Source organism: Phoca vitulina, unplaced genomic scaffold (genome assembly GCF_004348235.1).
Source record: "Phoca vitulina isolate PV1807 unplaced genomic scaffold, GSC_HSeal_1.0 scaffold7, whole genome shotgun sequence".
Classification (NCBI taxonomy): domain Eukaryota; kingdom Metazoa; phylum Chordata; class Mammalia; order Carnivora; family Phocidae; genus Phoca; species Phoca vitulina.
The window spans coordinates 7,452,280-7,472,887 of record NW_022589710.1 but is presented as its reverse complement, the minus strand read 5'-3'; the positions used below and the strand labels follow the sequence as shown (position 1 = coordinate 7,472,887).

General features: G+C 34.0%; 2 protein-coding genes across 4 annotated transcripts in view; both read right to left on the bottom strand.

Moving 5' to 3' along the window:
- The window catches only part of SCFD1 (sec1 family domain containing 1), a 102,554-nt gene extending 100,074 nt beyond the window's left edge, over positions 1 to 2,480 (bottom strand). Inside the window, exon 1 of one of the 2 annotated variants that reach the window (XM_032404874.1) lies at positions 2,370 to 2,480. In XM_032404874.1, the coding sequence (XP_032260765.1) occupies positions 2,370 to 2,427 (58 nt within the window). In that variant the 5' untranslated portion in view covers positions 2,428 to 2,480. The remainder of the gene's footprint in view (positions 1 to 2,369) is intronic. The other variant, XM_032404873.1, reaches the window with a different exon arrangement.
- Positions 2,481 to 4,485: 2,005 nt separating this feature from the next.
- Positions 4,486 to 20,608, bottom strand: part of G2E3 (G2/M-phase specific E3 ubiquitin protein ligase) — a 60,902-nt gene continuing 44,779 nt past the window's right edge. For both annotated transcript variants that reach the window (XM_032404871.1, XM_032404870.1), the window contains 5 exons: positions 18,975 to 19,282; positions 16,710 to 16,891; positions 12,836 to 13,008; positions 8,666 to 8,856; positions 4,486 to 7,868 (listed from right to left, as the gene is read on the bottom strand). In XM_032404871.1, the coding sequence (XP_032260762.1) occupies positions 7,612 to 7,868; positions 8,666 to 8,856; positions 12,836 to 13,008; positions 16,710 to 16,891; positions 18,975 to 19,282 (1,111 nt within the window). In that variant the 3' untranslated portion in view covers positions 4,486 to 7,611. The remainder of the gene's footprint in view (positions 7,869 to 8,665; positions 8,857 to 12,835; positions 13,009 to 16,709; positions 16,892 to 18,974; positions 19,283 to 20,608) is intronic.

Genomic DNA, 20,608 nt, shown 5'->3' with positions numbered 1-20,608 from the left:
ATATAAAAGCAAGAAGACTATATAAGAGGTTAATGCAAAAATTCATGGTGTTTTGGACTTGCGTGATAGCAATGACAATAATCAGATTGTGGATATATTTTCAGAATAGAACTGATAAGATTTACTCACAGATCTAATATGGGATATGAAAAACAAAAGTCAAGAAACCTTAAAGGCTTTTGACCCGAGGAACTAACTACAAGGATGGAACTGACATTCTGATCTAAGAAACAAGGACGGAGTTGCCATTAATTGATATGGTAGACAGAGTTCAGAGGAAAGGTCTAGGGCAGAGATATAAATTTGGAGATCATTAGCATATATATAGTACCTAAAGCCAAGAGGCTACATGAGATCACTACAAGAGAGCAGTTGATCTGTGGCTCCCCAATGCTGAGAAGTGGGGATGTTGAGCAAGAACCCTCAATGGAGAGGCATGCGTGAAAGGCTACGGTTACACAAGATTCTGCCTGTTGTACTAAAGGTAAGAAGAGAGAGGGGAGTGTTCCAGGAAACTTCCACAAACGAGATGACTTTTGAGGTGACTTTAAAAAGATAAATATTCTTCAAGCAGGCAAAGCAAAAAACAGGCATGCTAGTTACCCTCCCTATACCTTAGTTTCCTCATCTACAAAATGGAGACAATAATACATGTAAAATCACAACAGTGCCGAGCAATATTAACTGCTCAATATCAGCTATTATCTACCCAAATAGATTGCAAATTCTTCTGTATCACAGTGTCCTGTACTCAGAATATTTGAGAATTCATTTTGATTTACTTCCCAAAACATTCTCAACAGTCATCAGGGAAATGTTTACTTCTGCTCCTATAGCACATATACAGGGTTTTACCTTTCTCTGAAAATAAGAACTCAACTAGAGTAGTAATTTGATAAATGATTAATGTGGCATAACCTATCTAGTTATAAGGTGAAATCTCACTATAATGAAGTTTATTTCCACAGAAATCAAAATTATACTATTAGATTTTAATATTCTACAAAGTTTCTGCATGTAAAAATTATGACCATACAAATTTCATTTTTCGAAAAGCTCCTTTGTAGTGGTTAAGTCTTCCTTGATATGTTGTTTTATTTTAATATGTAGTATGACCTAATTCATTGGGCTTCATTAAGCTGTCAGAACCATACTGCAAAGACAAGTGGGGCTTCTATTTGCTTACAGATAAAATGTACGGCAGGTATTTCCCTAATCTTATTTAAATTATGCTTAACTTTATCTGATAGCTTATACTAAATTACCTAATGGGAAAAGCAGGAACACAATTCCATATGCACTCTGTCATTACTAGATTGAAATCTATCAATTTTTTCTTTGAATTCTAAAGGAAGGAATCAAGCACAACCAAAATCCCTTCTGTAAGTCATATTAATTGTAACCATTTATTTTTCATTTCAGATTAACATGCAGAACATGGTTACAAGTGACAGAATTTCCAAATATGCATATTCTTGATGGGTTGTTTCTATTAGCTCCTCAAACAGCTTGCCAACTTTCAGGACAATTAGCTAATAGGCATAAACCATTAGTTTGTAGCTAACAGGTATAAACCATGTTTATCAGAAGTTTACAAAAAATAAGGAAAAACAAAGTCTCTAAGATGGAAAAAATATCGAAGATCAAGGGAAGAAATACGTACCCTAAAAAAAAACCAACCAGATTTCACTGTACAAATGGAAGCTATAACTGCTCTATCGAGGATGAAACTAATAGTTTTAAAATACTAATCTGTCAAACGGTTAAAATGACAAAGCTACTAATTCATTTGATTTTTGCCATTCCTCAATTCCATTCCGGCAAGCTGAAGAAGGAAATCTTTATCACTAGGCATTTCTCTTCAGATACCCCCAAAAGACTGGTCCAAAGGAGAGAAATAGCAGAACGTAAACTGCTCTGAAAGAATACCTAAATTTTGTAATTGTGGAGGAAGTGCCAAAAACGAAACTCCTTCAACATTAAAACTAGCAGAGAACTGAACCACGCACAGAAACAAACCCAGAGACTTCATAGGTGGCAACAGAGGGGGGGAAATGCCAGCTACCATATCTTCTTGTGATGCCCTTCTGACGCCCAGTAGAAAAGAGACAGGAGCAGGCCCGTAGCAAACTACCCACCCTGAAGCCCATTCTCCTGAACCACATATGAGGGATCGAGTTCTCAAGCCACTGGCATCTTCCCTAAAAACTCAAAAGGGGAGGGGCTCTCAATGCTCTAGAAACTGGACTAAGCCTCTGGAGGGCCGTCTCTGAGCTGCACGCACCGCGACCGAGGGAGGGCGACAAGCAGAGGAAGAGGCTGTCTCCACCGCAAGCGTAAAACCGCAGGGAGAAGGGAATAAATCGTACCGGTTTGTCTCTCTCGAATACTGGCCCCTGCAGCCGCCGCCATCTTGACTCCCACCATCCACTGCACGGTTGGCGAGGACAACCCGAGGATTACGTGGCCACCCCGACTGCCCCGGAAGCAAAGCCCAGAGGGGCGGGCCGAGGGAGGCTCTCGCGGGCTGGATCCCGCCTCCTTCAGCTTTCTTAAAAACTTGGCAGACCCGGGGAGTTAATACCTGAACACCTGGTGTTTACTTTCAGCTGTGAAATAGTAGGGATTTTTATCCTATCTAATGAAGCCACAGCTTCTCATATCGTAGCTGCTTTAAACCGAACTTTTAGGGAGGAGCGTGGTGTTAGTAATTAAATACTAAATTGGTCGTGGTGTTAGTAATTAAATAGTAAATTGGTCGTTTTCAGATCTCTTAAATGTTGAGAATGCTCTAGGGGTTTAAGGATCACTGGACTAAAGTAAATGAAGCTCCAGGAACAAAGTAGGCGTTTAAATGCTAGCTCATTTCTCCGTTTCCAAGTGCAGTAGAAGTATCCCCTTTGCCCCCTTTTTTCGGGGAAACAAGGCAGTTTTGGAGCATTGCTCTAAATTCTGGCAGATTTCTCAATCTCATCTGTTAGGGAAAACGGTTTAGTTTTATGGTGTTTTGCCTACATGAACACAGGAACTAGGAAGGTACAAAATGGCAAATTGGTATCCTCCTCCCTTTTAAGTAACTGCAAGATCACATAACATAACGGGTGGGGGAGGTTAGTGGACAGAGCTGGTATTTTAATATACGCGTGAAGCCATGTGATGACAAAACGTATGCGCTATTGATAACTGATTTTAGTTACTTTTGTGTAAAAAAGTTTTTCGACTTTATCGAGGTGTAACTGACAAAATTTGGAAAGTAAAGTTTACATCGTTAATGATTTGATAGAAGTAGAACACTGCGAAAGGATTCCCCCTATCTAGTTACCACATCCATTACCTCATATATTTCTCTTCGTTTAGGTGAAAATATTTAAAATCTACTCAGCATATTTCAATTATACAATAGTTATCAACTGTAGTCACCATATTATATATTAGGTCTCAGACGTTATTCATCTTACAGCTGAAAAGTTGTCACTACATCAAATGAACTATATGTGGAATCTAAAAAAAAAAAGGGCGCCAAATTCATGGACACAGACCAAGAGTGACTACCAGGGGCTGGTGGGTGGGGAAAAATAGGTTGATAAAAGGTTATGAACCTACATTCTTTACCTTTAAGAATTGCATCATCTCTCATTTTTACAGCTAATTGGCATAATCACTAAGAAATTTACTGTTGGAGTATTTACTGTTTTCTTCAGTGTTATTTTGAAGGAATATTTTGAAGGAATCACCAATGATGTAAGTGTACTGTAATTAAACAGAAATGACAATTCCTGCCCTAGGGGAAAGTTCTACTTCATCGTTTGTCTTCATGGAAAGTAAAACATACACTTTATCATCTTCCAATATCTGAAAGCCCAATCTTGTTCATTTGGGTACTTTCATTTTCAAATGCAAATCTATCAGCTAACCATTTCAGTTCTATCACAGACTTCTTCCTAAGACTGTGAGTCATACTAATACAAAACATTAAGACAATGTTTAACATTTATATACAGTATATACATATGAAATGATAAAAAGTGTTCTGACCAAGGAGTGCACAGAAGGTGGGCAAAAAAAGTATAAAAAAATATATCCCGCAAAATAGTGGCAGTAGACAAATAGAACCTGTAAGGCTGAGATTGAGAGAGGAATTTGTTATGCATTCCTAGAATCAGCAAGAATCAAACTATGGTTTCAAAGTGTTAACCTAATTTACTGTAGACTTTTAACTAACTGGCTATACCTATCCAGATTTTTGGCTTAAATAATTTATTCTGGCAAACAACTTTTTTACATTAGGGAATAGTTTTAACACAGAATGTCTCAGAATGGCTCATTCAAGAGAGGTTCTCAGGTGTCAGCCAACAACTGCTTATAGGATCTCTCAAATATGAAAAAGATCTTGTATCTATTTAGTATTGTCAGAATCTTGACCTCAATAAATCCTAACAAGTTACTTAACTTAGTTCATATAAGCACTTCACATTTAGTAGCATGAACGTATTTATTTAGGAAACGTCATTATATCATGTTTTCTGGTTACATCTGAAGTCAAGAAAGGGGGAGGGGAGAATAGGCTGCCACATCAACTATCACCTAGCATAATATCTGGCATACAGTAGGTATGGGAATATGTTTGGCAATTGGAAAAGATAACAGTCGAAATGAGAACTTGAAAATTGGGTCTTTTCAAAGCAATCCAAATTTTTCTAAACTACATATACATTCAAGTAATCCATTATTCAATGTGTTCCACTTTGTATTGCATTACTTGAAGCATAAAACTTTGTATTGCATTACTTAAAGCATAAACACTAGTTTAATAGCTTATTGTAAAACTAACAATGAAGAATGTGATAATCCCTATATCAAAGAATTACATATAAATAGAATTTCTGTTCTAATCATTTTCTTATAATGACTAAATACTAAAGGCAAAGTCATGGAGAAAACTTACCTATTATAATCTCCTTTACTTAGCATTCAGCATTGAGTTCCAATAGCTTCCACAAATTTAGGGAAAAAATTATTACAAGTTAGGCATAAAGTAGAAGCCAAAGTGAATTCTCAGGTTAGTAATCAAATGAAGGCTTTTTACTTGACCCAAATAATGGCTTATTCATAATATGGAAATTAAATATTACAATGTATAAAATCATAACCCAGTTTCTGACAAGATATTTTAAAGAAACTTTAACCTTAAATACTAAAACATTAAAACGACTAAGTACAAGAATAGTAAAGAATTGTATAAAAGGTATTCACATGAAGTTCCCATACTAAAAGTTTTTAAAAGTGTCTAAAAACAATGAATTTAAAACTAATCAGACTATTAACAGTAAATGTACAATAGATGACTTTATGGTTTTCCTTAATATTGAGAGCAATAGAAAACAAACTTGAAATATATGACATTTAGATGACTGAAATAGTTAAGAAATACAAATACACACTTATAAGGCTTTATAGCATAATTACTTTTAAAAATCAGTGTAAGTTGTGTACTGACTAGAACGATGAATAGAAAAAGAACATCAACCATGTGACATAGTAACACTGCAGAAAATAAATAACCTATAGGATTCTCTACGATGTGCCTTGACTATATAGACTAACTAAAAATCAAACTCATGTAACATCCTTAAGCCTAGAAAATGCTTTGCAGTGAGTATGCTTCACTTTAAAACATGAATATCCTAAATTATTATTTACATCACACCTTATCCCAAGGCCCTGTCTACACATAAAATAGTGAAATGAGAGCTGAAATACTGTTTTTAATTATAGTCAACCCAAGCACATTGCTTCCCTACAACCCCACCCACCCAAAAACTGTGTGAATGTTCATCAGTTTTAATTACCACTGTAGGAGAAATTAAAACTACAAATGACCAGAAAATAGCTTTAATTAGATTTTTTGGTTTCTATTGGTTTAATGGCTTTTTATAAAAACTAGGTACGGTTGAGAAATATCCAATTCACATTTGGAATAAAAGTTGTATGGCAAATTTGAAGTTTATGTTAGATATTCAAACTCTTAATCAATCTTTGAATTACTTTTGATGATCTAACAATTCAATACAAGACAAATAAATGCCTTGTATAATGTTCTTAAGAACTTCAAGTTAAAATGAAACTTTAATTTGCTGGGTTTAATTTATGTTTTAGTTTTCCTTTGGTATTAAGAGATACATCACCAGTATCAAATCAGTCCTGTTGTTTTTCTTTGAAAATATCAGTAACTTAAGGATGTCTTGGGGAGGATGAGAATATGATGATAGTTGTTACCTGCTTTGTATATAAAAAAAATGTCGTTAAAACCAACCTCTCATAATGATTTACCTCTCGTCCAATTTAAATTTACTTTGGTGGAAGGCCCATTTATGTTTGATAATAGATTAGGAACATAAACTTTTCCACAAATCTTTTGCAAGAGTATAAACATGGGGACATGACTATGGAACTATGTACCTTCAAATTGTTATTACATGATTTATTACTTTTAGATATTCTTTGACTTTTAGTAACATTAATAAAGTTTAAAAGGAAAGGAAAGGTAAATAGTTTATAGAATGAATGAAACACAGTAGTTAATTCTGCATGCTGAGATTAGAGTGGGTTTTTCATTCTATTTGTATTTCTTTCTTACATATTTTTACATTGCTTATATAATAACAGATATCTTTCAAGAGCAAAGAAGGTAACTGTATAATGCAATGGTACCAGCTTACCTATCATACAACCAACTTGATAATAAATAACTGTCAAAGAGTCAAATCTATCACATGGCAATCCACAGAGATAAATTGACACACCCCAAATGATTCTGGATCAGACATAATGTGGCTTAATACCACACATGGGATACAGAGAAAAAAAGAAAATCCTATGATTAAAGCCAAGCCTTTAAACACTTTTTAAGGTATTTTCAACAATACTTTATCCACCTCAGAAGTGTTCTTAAGACTATGGAATGTCCATAGGTTCTAGAATATTTGTGCAATTCTGCTTTTTCATATAATACTTCCCATTAGGCATAATCTAATTGCAGTGTGGATCTGTTTCAACATAAATCAGTAATCTAAAAACATTTTTAACCAATTTAGAGCCATCCTAGAAAAAATACTTATAACACACACCCCAGAATATATGCCTTTGATTTATATAACAGGATTTATCAATTTGCTTTTCCATTTAATGCTTTAAAATAAAATAAGAATTTGAAAATTACAAAAAACTAGAAAAATCATTGTGGCATCCTATAGCTAATGCTAATTTGCAGAAACAGTGAATATAAGTTTTTTTCTTATATATATATATATATACACACATATATATATATCATGCTATTATACTTGAAAAAAGTCTGTACAGCTGTTTTAACACTATTTATATTAAAATTTATGATGCGTGTGTATTAAGAAAATAGAAAAGTATCATCACTTTGACTGGTACACGTTAACAAAAAATTTTTTTAGCTTAAGTGGCCAAAACATTCCTTTATGTTCATATAAATTTTATTGGGCCAAGAAGCTGACAAGTTTGTTCAAATAATGGACAGATTTCTGAAACAAAAAGTATCAATAGCAGCTTGTAAAGAAGCATTTCTTTCTTCAAAACATTTTAATGTCCAATGTAGTGAGAACTTTCTTCCTTTTCTAGTCTTAGAGTGTTTCTTATAGCAAAGTCCATATTTTCTTGAAACTCTTGATATGTATTGGTGATTGGAAGAGCTAAACAGTTATTACACTTGTTTCCAACAGGAAAATCCATATGAAGGCACTCAATTGAAGGAGTGGGTTTAAATCCCGCAGGTGGAATGGAACTGCAACCAGTTGCAAAAATAAGAATGTCTTCCATTGTTATTGCAGATTTACCATCTGAAAAGTTTACCAAAAAAGAAAATCTATGTTATATATATTACTATCATCATAGACTCTTTCCCAACTAGACAGGGAATATTTAAGAGACTAACATCTATCTTGGGCAAAATAAATCACCAGATCAAGCGCAGTAACAGGAAAATAGTACACTCAATAAATGTTTAGTTGAACCTCAAAGTATAACTCAGAAAGTCATTTAGTTGAACTACTCATTATATATTTGAATGTCTTCTCTAATATAAAATTATCAGATAATCCAAGAGGTTCAGGGGGCATGATAGTAAAAATAATTTTAAGCCATTTCTAGATCATCACTATTTGATACACTAGGTCATCAAACTCAGAGAGGAAAACTAAATGGTATAAAACAACTGAATAACCTACCTAAAAAAGAATTTCAACTCAAGGTTAAATCTTTCCCACTCTATTAAATGGAATGATTTTACATTGCTTATGCTCAATGATGTTTAACGTAAAATTGAAAAAGATGAAATAGATGATAATTAGCTTTAAGATTATTCTATGCTGTGGCAGTCACCCATATAGTTTTCTAGGAAGAATGTCTTTCACCTCAAATTATCTAGAGGAAAACAAATTGCAAAATTGAAATTTACTCTGTAATCTTTCCTCATCACTTTGAACTCAGTAATAATATACACTTGACTTAAAATAAATTTTGTAAATGTGGAGTTAGCAGATGAAAGTATTACCAAAAAGCAAAACTCAAAGAAATAAATTAGTATACTGAAACAAATGTTCTATGACAGTTACATAAAAATAAAACATCCACATACCCTCAACAGCCTGTAAATAACTGTTCCAAAATCCCAAAGCCTGTACATCAGATAATGTGCGTACTGTAAAAAGATCACTAAGGATTTTTGCAGAAAGATTCTCAGGTTTATGACAGAAGATGCTATAAAAGGCTTCCGGGTAAGTCTGAATTTTTTCCAAAACACCAAGAGTTTTCAGACCCTGCTTAAAACTTAAGAGAAGATAAACAATAAGCCAACATTCATACACGTGTTTAGTATTACAATTACAAATTAACATTTCTAGCTAATTTACTATCACACATACTTAGATGTGAGGAAAATATATAATATAGATATACATGATATGATACTTTTAAGACAATATCAAGCAAGTTTATTAATATAAAATTAATTTTATCTGCCCACACTATTTGATTTTATAAAAGTTTTAAAACTAAAACAATAAAAAAATAAATAAGCTAACAATTTTTAAGAGGAAAAATGTAGACATGTGAAGTATTTTATACTTCAAAGCTAATTATAGTATAAAATGAAGTTTCCTAGAAACTGCAAAGAAAAAGAGCAATAAATCTTAGCCACAAAAAAATTAAACTTATGTACTGCTAAAAAGAAATTAACAAAGACAAAACAATGTGGGAATATATATGACAGAAAACGAATTTCTCTAATATACAAAAAATACAAATCATTTTTCTAAAAGAACAATTTAATAGGAAATTAGCAAAATATGAATGGATAATTAACAAAATACAAGTAACAAGTAAATTATTTTAAATGCACATTCTCACTAGTTAGGAAAGAATGGAGGTATATTTTTATCTATCAGACTAAGTCCTACCTGTAGCTCTGGTACCCTGAGGAGGCTACCCACCTCCTCAGGTACCCTGCTACAGATTCATCTCCCCTTCTACTGGCTCTTTCTCAAGATAACAGAAATGTGCTTATCTTTCCCATCTTTAAATGGAAAAAAATTTCATTCAATCCCATGTTTTCCTTTAAGACAACCTACCTGAAAGACTTAGTACATTCACTGTCTTCATTTGCTAATTGCCCATTCACTTTTATTCCACTCCTGTCTACGCCTGAGGAAAAACTGCCCTAACTTATGAATGATCTCCTTCTATGGCATCAGTCTTCTGGTTTCCCTTATTTCTCTGGCCAGATCTTTTCAGTCTCTTACAAAGCTGCTTCTTTCTTTACTTTGCCTTAAATGTTGCTATTTGTGCCTCATAGATCTGTAACAAGGCCAATTTCTCTTCTCCCTTACCCTCTCCCATGGCTCTATTTAGCAGGCATACACTCATCACTATAAAATCTATTATTTCTGGGAGCCTGGGTGGCTCAGTCAGTTAAGCGTCTGCCTTCGGCTCAGGTCATGATCACGCAGTCCTGGGATTGAACCCCACATTGGGCTCCCTGCTCTAGCAGGGAGTCAGCTTCTTTCTCTGCTTCTCACCCTGCTCGTGCTCTCTGTCTCTCTCTTAAATAAATACAAATCTTAAAAAATAAAATAAAATTTGGCTTGTGTTAAAAAAATAAAATAAATTAAAAATAAAATCTATCTCTAGCCCAGAAATATATCCAACAGGCTAATGGGAACCATATAGTCCAAGTACCCAAACTTATTAAGTGCAAAAGAAAGTTAATCACCTTACTACTAAAATCTAAACCATAATTGATGGCATATGCCTCCATTATCCATCAAATGAGTATAGCTGAATCTAAAAGTCCCCCTTAACTATTTGCTCTTCCATTTCTTATTACCAAGTCCTATGAATTTCCTTGTCTGTAATCCCTTTTATCTGCTCATTTCTCTATATACCCCTTTACCACCCTATTACAAACTACCTGCAGAGGAACTGCTTTACCAGGTGTGCAAATTCCCAAGTTCATTTTCCATGTTGTAGCTCTAGGCATGTGCCAGAAATAAACCCCAATACTGTCATTTATCCTGAGGTAGACTGGAGTCCTAGCCCCCCAACCCCTGCCAGTAAGTCTACATCCTATTTCCTGGAACCTATGAATGTGATCTTATTTGGAAAAAGATTCTAAGCAGATATAATTAAAGATCTTGAGATCATCCTATCTAGATTACTTGGGCTGGCCCAAAATCCAATGACAAGTGTCTTTATAAGACACACACACAGAGGAAAAGGCCATGTGATATAGATTCTAAAAATAGAAGTATTTACTACTATGGAGTAACCGCCAGTATATATTGCCAATTTTAAAAAATGACTGGAAAGAGTGGATGGTATGTTACTATTTATCTAATAAAAGAAATTAGTACATATGCACACATGTATTTATCTGCTATCATTTAAAAAACTGACAAATAATAGGAGAGTAAACAATAAAAGCAACTGAAATGATGACTTCATAAGGGGGTGAAAAGTAGATGTGATAAGGATGAAAGCTATACTTCTTTGAATGCAATCTGTATCATAGAGCTGAGTTCTTTTGATATACTTTCATTATAATTTGAGTTTGGAACCATGCAAATATTTTACAGAACTTTAAAAAAAATGAAATTTTTAAAAATCACTAAAAATAAAATAAAAAATGAAAATAAAATGTATATACAGTTGGTAATATAACAATACAGAATGAATATTCCAAATGTCTTTAAAATACAGTAATTTGACTACACAGCCCTAGAAAAATAATGTTAACCTGTTTTCAATAATAATATGTTATTGGTGATAATGTTGGTAATGTTACTTGAGACTATTGTTTATGAAATGTGGAATAAATCAAGTAAGTAATTATTTCATACTCTAATTCTCCTGTGTTGTTCATAAGTTGATAACGGAGATTCTCAACATGGGACAAAGAAAAGGTTAAAAAATCTTGTAGTAGTGAATTTGAAGTATCAGTAAAATGCAAGACGTATTTTACCTTAAAAAACTGAAACCAAAACCAAACCAAAACCCTTTATGTCCTAGGTTGGGTCCACTGAAAAGGCCTAGAAACAATGACCAATCTGGCAAAAATAAGCATCCCTACCATCCAGATTGTAGTTTGGAAATATCATTCCCCATTCAAAGACACAAAGATTCCTCAGTCCAAAATGCACAAAATGAGCCTGAAATACCTTGCTATATACCATATACCAAGAAAGCTATAAAAGATCATTGAGGTCTACCTCAAAAAGAACTCAAAAGAAACAACGTAAGAACATTTACAATGGCCAAACATGGAGACACTGAGAACTCCAGGAAGATTAAGAAGTGAATGGTTGTGAACACATCAAATATATTTAAATCTATGGGTTAATGATACTGAAAATTTTTTTAAAAATGATCACTTCTGAGATGGTATTATGTCTGGAATTTGCTTGAAAATAATCCTGGAGTCAGGGCGCCTGTGTGGCTCAGTCGATTAAGCATCCAAACTCTTGGTTTCGGCTCAGGTCATGATCTCATTGGTTGTGGGATCGAGCCCCACGGAGGGCTCCATGCTCGGCGGGGAGTGTGCTTGAGCATTCTATCCCTCTGCCCCTACCCCCATGAGTGCTTGCTTTCTCTCTAAAATAAATAAATATTTTTTTAAAAATTAAAAAAAAAAAAGATAGAAGAGAATCCTGGAGTCAATAATAAAGGCAGGCTAGATGAACAAGACTGGCCACAGGTTGACTGATTACCTATTACCTAGCAGACAACAGGTACTCAATAAATAGTTATTAAATGAGTGAGTAGAAATGGAATAGTTGGCTTACATGCTAAGAATTTAAAAATTTTTTTGATTTAGAAAAATTGTAAGTTGAGATAATGATTACTTTTCCTACCCAAGCATCATACATTTATGCAGTTCTGTATAAAACAGTTAGAGCGGTAATCATCCTTAAGACATCAGTTTTAAAGCATTATTTTAAAATAGCATTTAAATTTTTATCAGCTATATCTCATGTTATAAGACAATCACTTTAAACATGTAATTTGAGGGGCGCCTGGGTGGCTCAGTTGGTTAAGCGACTGCCTTCGGCTCAGGTCATGATCCTGGAGTCCCGGGATCGAGTCCCGCATCGGGCTCCCTGCTCGGCAGGGAGTCTGCTTCTCCCTCTGACCTTCCCCCTCTCTCATGTGCTCTCTCTCTCTCTCACTCTCTCAAATAAATGAATAAATAAAATCTTTAAAAAAAAAAAAAAATAAACATGTAATTTGAGAGAATCACATATAAACAACTTACCTTTCAAAGGGTGCTTGGACTCTCTTAATTACATGGTAAACTAGTATGTCTTTTGCCAACATATATTTATCACTTAATGAAGTTATAAGTCTTAGACATCCAATAAGCTCTAGGTAGTTATAGCATTCATTTACTATTGAGTTTAAGTCAGCCACATTTGTTGCAGTATTTACCTATAACAAAGAAGAAAATATACCCAGTTTACTCACTCACTTGTGAATAATATTCACATTTCAAATGACACTTACTACTTTATAATCAATTCTGGAGAACACCACCGTGGAGTAAAAGTATATCAAGAATTATTTTTCTAGAACAAAGGACAATCCAGTTTAATAAATAGTGTCAATTTCTGCCTTCAAGAAGCCTACAGTAAACTGCCACTTTAATACAGGAAATTATTTACATAAGAGATAATAACTGACACAGAACAGTTACATAGCACTAGAGAGGCAAGAGAAATAACCTGAGATTTCATGAAAGAGAAAGAATATCAGCTATCTGGCTTTAAAGACTTAATGAGGGACTTAAAACAGGGATAGAATCAAAAGAGTAGTTCAGGAAACAGTATAAACAAAGGAACACCTGACCATTTATGTGCCAGACACTTCCACACAGGTTAGCTCTTTAACAAAGTTACACAGGGAAAGAAAGATTAAAAATAGGAAGCAGTCAATGGTTCATTTGAATACAAAATTTCCTTTTTATCTCTTCCTTCCAAAAAACTTTTTCCAGTGATTTATATGATTTCCCTCATTCACTTCAGATCTCTGCTGAAATTCCAGAAGTTTTTCAACTACCCTGTTCAAAATATTACCTTCACACACTGTCAGAGACTAATAGTTAGGTACATATTACCTTTGCTCCCAAACCCACTACCCTGAGTTTTAGTTGATAGCCAAACTTTCCTTGCAGCTAAATGTGGCTATATGTGATTGAGAGCTATCCAAAGGAATGTGAGTGAAAATGTGTCAAACTTCCCTAAACTCTACTTCCATTTCCTCCCTTAAGAGCAAGCTTCATGTAGATGAAGACGATATCCTAAGTGATTACACAATGAGAGGAAGGAATCCAATTCCCTAGATGACTTGGTATATCATAACCACACTGCTAAAATACAAGCCATCTGAAAGGCCAGACAGCATCTTATGATATGTGGGCTATAGCGTGTCTGTCACAACTACTCAACTCTTCCACTATAGTGTAAAAGCAGTCATAGACACATAACAAATGGGAAATGGGTATGGCTGTGTTCCAATAAAACTTTATTTACAACAACAGAGGCAGCAGGCCAGACTTGGCCTACAGCCATAATTTGCCAATCCCTACACTAAAATCTAGATAACAAATTTTAGAGAAATAAAATATCTGTTGGGGTCTCTGTTACAGAAGCTTAGCCTAAGCTCCAACTTATTATACCCCAAACATTATCTCCTTTCTCTTATTCTTTTTTATTTATTTTTACAATACATTTTACTACACGACAGTATATTATATATTTATCTTCTCTGTTTCCTCTAAAATGTAAATTTCAAGGAGGCAGGGACTTTAGTTCACTACTATATCTTCAACGATGAAACAATATGAGGTACATAGTTATTTGTTGACTAAATGAACAAACAAACATTGGATAGGAGCACAGAAACAGAAATAAAGCGATGAGAGGAGTTGGAAGTCTTAAATACTCTAATGAATAGCTTGAACTTTGTTCACTAGGCAATGAGAAGCCATTGAAGATTCCTGAGGAAGAAAGCAATGTTATCAAAACTATACTTTTAAAAGAATCATCCTGAATATTAGAATAATATCCTAATTGTTTGAACCCAGAAATAATTTCAGTTTGGTATAGTAAATACATTAGAAATAAGAGGGAAGGGGCACCTGGGTGGCTCAGTCGTTAAGCATCTGCCTTTGGCTCAGGTCATGATCCCAGGATCCTGGGATCTAGCCCCGCATCGGGCTCCCTGCTCCACGGGAAGCCTGCTTCTCCCTCTCCCACTCCCCCTGCTTGTGTTCCCTCTCTCGCTGTGTCTCTCTCTGTCAAATAAATAAATAAAATCTTTAAAAAAAAAAAAAAAGAAATAAGAGGGAAATGCTGAAGATAAACTTCACTTTTAGAGATAAGATGACTTGACACATACTGATAAATGGAATATGGAAGAATGAAAATGGCCCTTTTTCCAGAAAGGCATGGAAATAAGAAATCTTTTGAAAAGAAAAATCAGGCAAAAAAAAAAAAAAAAATTCTGGGGAAAAAACAGTTGTCTTATTAAACATGTTGGGCTCAGTGTGTTAGGAAGACTCAGACCCTATCTGGATATAAAAGACTGGTGGCTCAAAAACACAGGTCTGGGAATCATTCAGAAAGGTTATGGGTAAGAAGAAGTTTTCCAAATAGTACAGAGGGAGGACTGTTAGGATAACACGGAATAATACCCAAGTTTCAGGGGTAGGAAGAAATGCAATATTAAAGAAAACAGAAGAGATAAACTCAAAGACAGTGGTGATTATAAAAGGAGGATATGAGGAATTAGGAAAGAAAGGCCTTTGCATGTGGTGATTTAGATCCCTGGAATCAGCTACAAACTAGCTAACTTGGGAGAATGTTCTGTGGGAACAGAAGTCTGACTATAAGAAGTTGAGAAATGGGTAGGATAGAGGAAGCTGAGACAATGAAGTTCTACTAAAGTACACGTTTTGGTAAAGAGGAGAAAAGGAAAAATCAGTTCAGTTAAAGGATCAATTTAAACTACCATTTTAGGGGGCACCTGGGTAGCTCAGTCAGTTAAGCATCTGCCTTTAGCTCAGGTCATGATCCCAGGGTCCTGGGATCAAGCCCCGCATTGGGCTCCCTGCCCCGCGGGAAGCCTGCTTCTCCCTCTCCCACTCCCCCTGCTTATGTTCCCTCTCTAGCTGTGTCTCTGTCAAATAAATAAATAAATAAATCTTTAAAAAAAAAAAACAAACTACCATTTTAGGATGAGACACCTTGGGCCAAATAAAAGGACACACTTCCATGTTGTTTACTTTGTGATTTTGAAACTGAGGCTTACCAAGATTAACTAACATGCCCAAGGTCACACAGCTTATAGCAGTTATTTCAAACTAAAATCTGACTTCTGAGCATTTGCTTTTAACCATTAAACTATCCTGCCTATTAATGGAGACAATGGATAGCAGGAAGAAGGTTAAGAAGGTTAAGCAGGAAGAAGGTTAAAGGAAAAAAAGTTGGATGACTTTCATTGTCTCAATTAGTTTCCAAATCAGTAACATGTAGGCAATAATACTTATAGGGCATTATGATAACTAAATTGAGTTTGTACAGGTAATATGTAGTACAGGGCTTAATAAATGGTAACTATTTTTAGGTGGAAACATTGAGTCTCCTCACTTGCTTCCATAAAGAAGAAGTTCAGCCTGGTCCTTCTCTCCACCTATCATACTTATCTCCCTGTAGGAGTCAGACTTAAGTTTTTTGACTGGTAAGCCAAGTCCTTCCTCTTTGCAGATCCACCTGCCTGTAGAAAGTGCACTTTCATCTGAAATCTAGCAGACAATAAGAACCTGCCTTATATTGTCTCTGGCAGGGTAGATAAATCCATCTAATTCTGAGAAGTGTTAACAAACCACTTTGACCACAGACCAAAGTCACATTATCTAATTAGTTATATCAACATTACACCTGGCCCTTTGATCTCTAGTTGTCTAACCTTAACATCTATCTCTTAATTGTTTGTGAACTCTGCTGGTAAACAAAAATATTGATGCCTCTTGACTACTGCACAAAGAGTATTATTCTATTGTAGATCCAGCATTTACGTTCAAATATAACTAGAATGTAGTCTGTATTTTAATAAACAAGCACATTTCTTACCCTGATTATAATTTGTGCCACGTCAAAGTCTGAAACATCATCTAAAATTGGTTGGGTATTTTCTGGTCCATAAACAAGGCAGTTAAACAAGGTTTTAGAAAAGAAACCAGGTGAAGGACCACCATGAACCAAAGAAATGGCAAGGATTTTGCCAGCTTCGTAGTAAAGATTTTCTTTCAGAGCTGTAGATACAGATAAAAATACATCAAATATAATTCTTTTATTATAAGATAACCATATATAATGAATACATATACAGTAAATTAAAAATCCCAAAAAACTAAGACTTAGACAAATGTAAAATAATTTACAGAAACTAGAATCATGTATAAAATACAGATCTCACCTAAATATATTTTTCTGAATACAAAATAACATAATAGAAAAGATGTAAATACAGAAAATCTTTAATAAAAATCACATATAATTCAATCACAATAACCAGTGTGCACACTTTGATGTGTATTTCTAGTATGTGTATTAGTGTACAAATAGTTTGACTTTTGCTTTTTTTTTACTTACAATATTATTGTAAACTTTTTCTATGTTATACACAATTATTCAAATCTACAGTTAATGACTGATTAAAACTAATTTATAGATGTGCTGCAATGGAAACCATCTTATTACTGGCTACCTTGGCTAGGTCATAATTTCAAAAATATGAGAAACAATATTATAATCAATATCTATTTCCATATTCTTTTTTATATATCTTTGATTATTTGATTAGTATAGTAGTTCAAAGGAGGTTGTTGATAAATAGGGCTAAATTATTTTCCAAAATGGCACAAATTTACTCCCAAGAGTATATGCTATCTTACCATGTCATCATAACTTTCAATATTTTTTAAATTGTCATTTAAAATGTTTTAGCTACTAAGCAAAATAAGTCAGAGAAAGACAAATAACTGTGTGATTTCATGCATATGTGGAATTTAAGAAACAAAACAAACAAGCAAAGGGAAAAAAATAAGAGAGAGACACACACACACACACAAATCAAGACACAGACTCTTAATTATAGAGAACTGATGGTTACCAGAGGGGAGAATGGTGGGGGGATGGGTGAAATAGGTGATGGTGATTAAGGAGTGCACTTGTCGTGATGAGCACAGGGTGATGTATGGAAGTGCTGAATTACTATACTGTACACCTGAAACTAATATAACACTGTATGTTAACTTGAATTAAAATAAAAACTTAAAAATAAATAAAATGTTTTAGCTTTGATAAATCAAAAAGATATGTATATTTTCCTTTATTTCTCTTAATAAAGAGCAAATTATTAAGTAACATTATCAATACATGAACTAATAATAAAATCTCAACAATAACCTTATATGCTACGTATTAGCAGTCACAGTTTCTCTATCTGTTAAATGAATTCCAGAGAGGTTGCATAATTAATCTAAGGATATAAAGCAACTGAAATAGATGTGTACAAAACTGAATTCAGATTTTGTGAATTTATGCATTTATCCACTGTACCAAAACTGTCTTGAGTTAACATTACTGATTATTTGGAGTGATTTTTTTTTTTGGGAGTTTAGAGTTAAACAGTGTGTACAAATAAACCTTGGTAGTTTCTCAGTTATTTTAATGATGCTTCAGGCAACAGTAAGGAAGTTCTAGGGAAAATATAAGAGAAAATTCAAATGGAATGAAGTTAAGTCTTCTCACTCTTTTGAATTTCCTATTACAGCAAAAGTGGTATAAAAGCTCCTAAAAAAGAATGCTAGAATTAATCACTCTTTTGAAATTCATGTTTTAATTCATCATCAGAAGATAGAAAAGTATCATATACATAAATGTGCATGAAAAATTCTTGAAAGCAAAAGTACATTAAAAAAATCTGTCAGATGTGGACCAGAAAATTATGTGATAAAAATCCTAGGCTGTGAAGAAACATCCGATCTGCAAATTTCAAATATGTGAACAAGAAGGGCTCAAATAATCATCCATTCTATTTGGCCACTCTATTCAAAGGAAATTAGAATGAATATAAAGTACATTTTTAAGAAGTTACACTTAATTATAAATTAAGGAAGATATTGCTAAAACAAATTAAGTATATTCTTAAATAAAAAGTTTCACTACAAAATTTAAAGAACATCACTCCCCTTTCTCTACTCTTCTGTGATTCAATCAGTATTTTACAACAAAGTGAACTATACATTTTGACCACAGGGACTGAATATTAATTCTAACCAGCTATCTCTTTCACATGGTATATTCAGCAGATACAGTAATAAATAAAATTACCTTGAGAATTTAGAGACAAATTCTTTGACAAGGACCCTTCAAATATTGGTGAATTCTCAAGATGCTGCATTAAGAGACTTAGGAATTCTTGCTTTGATCCAGGATGCTCTCTTCCAAAATTATCATTTTCACTGATATATGCTACTTCAATTGTGTATGAAGGATTAAAGTTTTGATTTCTGAATCCATCTAAGGCACTATTCCAGATATTGGCTTTATTAATCCATAATCTTTTAGTTTTTTTTTTAATTTGAAATCCTAATTCCATCATTATCGTTGAAACGTCTCTTCTAAATTTACTGCTTTGCCTATAAGATATGAATTTAAACAGAGAGGTTAAGTACTCTAAAGTACTTTACATGACACAGCAGTTATTTAGCCAATAAAAAATAGAAAAATTAGTTAAAAAGGAAATTCTTCCCCAACTCCCACCCAAAAACGGACAGCAGCTGCCACCAGAACCAAAAAGCTATTTGTTTCTAAATTCTTGACTCCCCAATTTCCTACCAATTAAAATCTAATATCATAAAAGATCTATGAGAATGTTGATAGATCATTCTCTCAAATTTGATCAATTCAGTGGATTCAGATGTAAGAGAGAAGCTCAGAATCTCACCCTCCTGGCCAATGGCTATAGCAAACAGTTGCTCCAAGGCATTTCAAGTTTACTAGATCCTTTAAAAACAGAACAAATGTAATTTCTGCTTACTCTATGAGAGAACCATAGTTTCAAGAGATTTCACAATGTATTTCTAATCATAAAGTTAGTTAACAGTAGAGTCAATATTATAAACACAATTCACAATTCTATAGCAATAATTCTCAAAGTGTGGTTCGAAACTAGCAGCAGCAACAGCATCTGGACACTTGTTAGAAATGCAAAATTTTCCCCCAAGACTTTATATTTAAGTAATCTCTACACCCACGTGAGACTCGAACCTACAATCCTGAGATCAAGAGTTGCATACTCCACTGACTGAGCCAGCCAGGTGCCTCAGAAGTGGAAATTCTTGAGCCATAACAGCAAGTAAACAGAATCAGAACCTCTGAGCATGAGGCCTAGCAACCTATGTCTTATTAAGACCTCCAGGCAATTGTATGGACTAAATCAATTGTCTCTGCCTCAATTTCTCCATCTGTAATTGAAATTAATGTACTCAAAATAATCTTGTTTGGAGCAACGTCCATGGATCACCTTTCCACATCAAGTATAAATTTTTCTCATCGTAAAACATTACAATGCTCCAATGTGGACAAGGCTTTGCTTTTTCTTTCTTCACACACACCCCCTAATTCATTAACCCAGGTTGCAGGAAAACCGAAGTCTTTTGGAAGTAAGACAATCCTTCAGAAATATGCCTTTGTGTAACAGGTTGATTCCTTGTTCCTGCCTGGAATGGCAATGCTGATGTTATTCTTTTAGAATATGATGTTAAAGCATGGAACAAGGAATCAAACTTCCCTGGTATAACATCTTTGGAAACCTACATATTAAAAGTTTTAAAATTAATGTGAACATTTTTGATACTGAAAATATTAAAAAACATCTGTAACAAGTTTTCAGTTAACACAAGTGATATCTTAAAACAGCAATTCTTCACTTTTTGAATAGTACTTCATATTCCACTTCATCT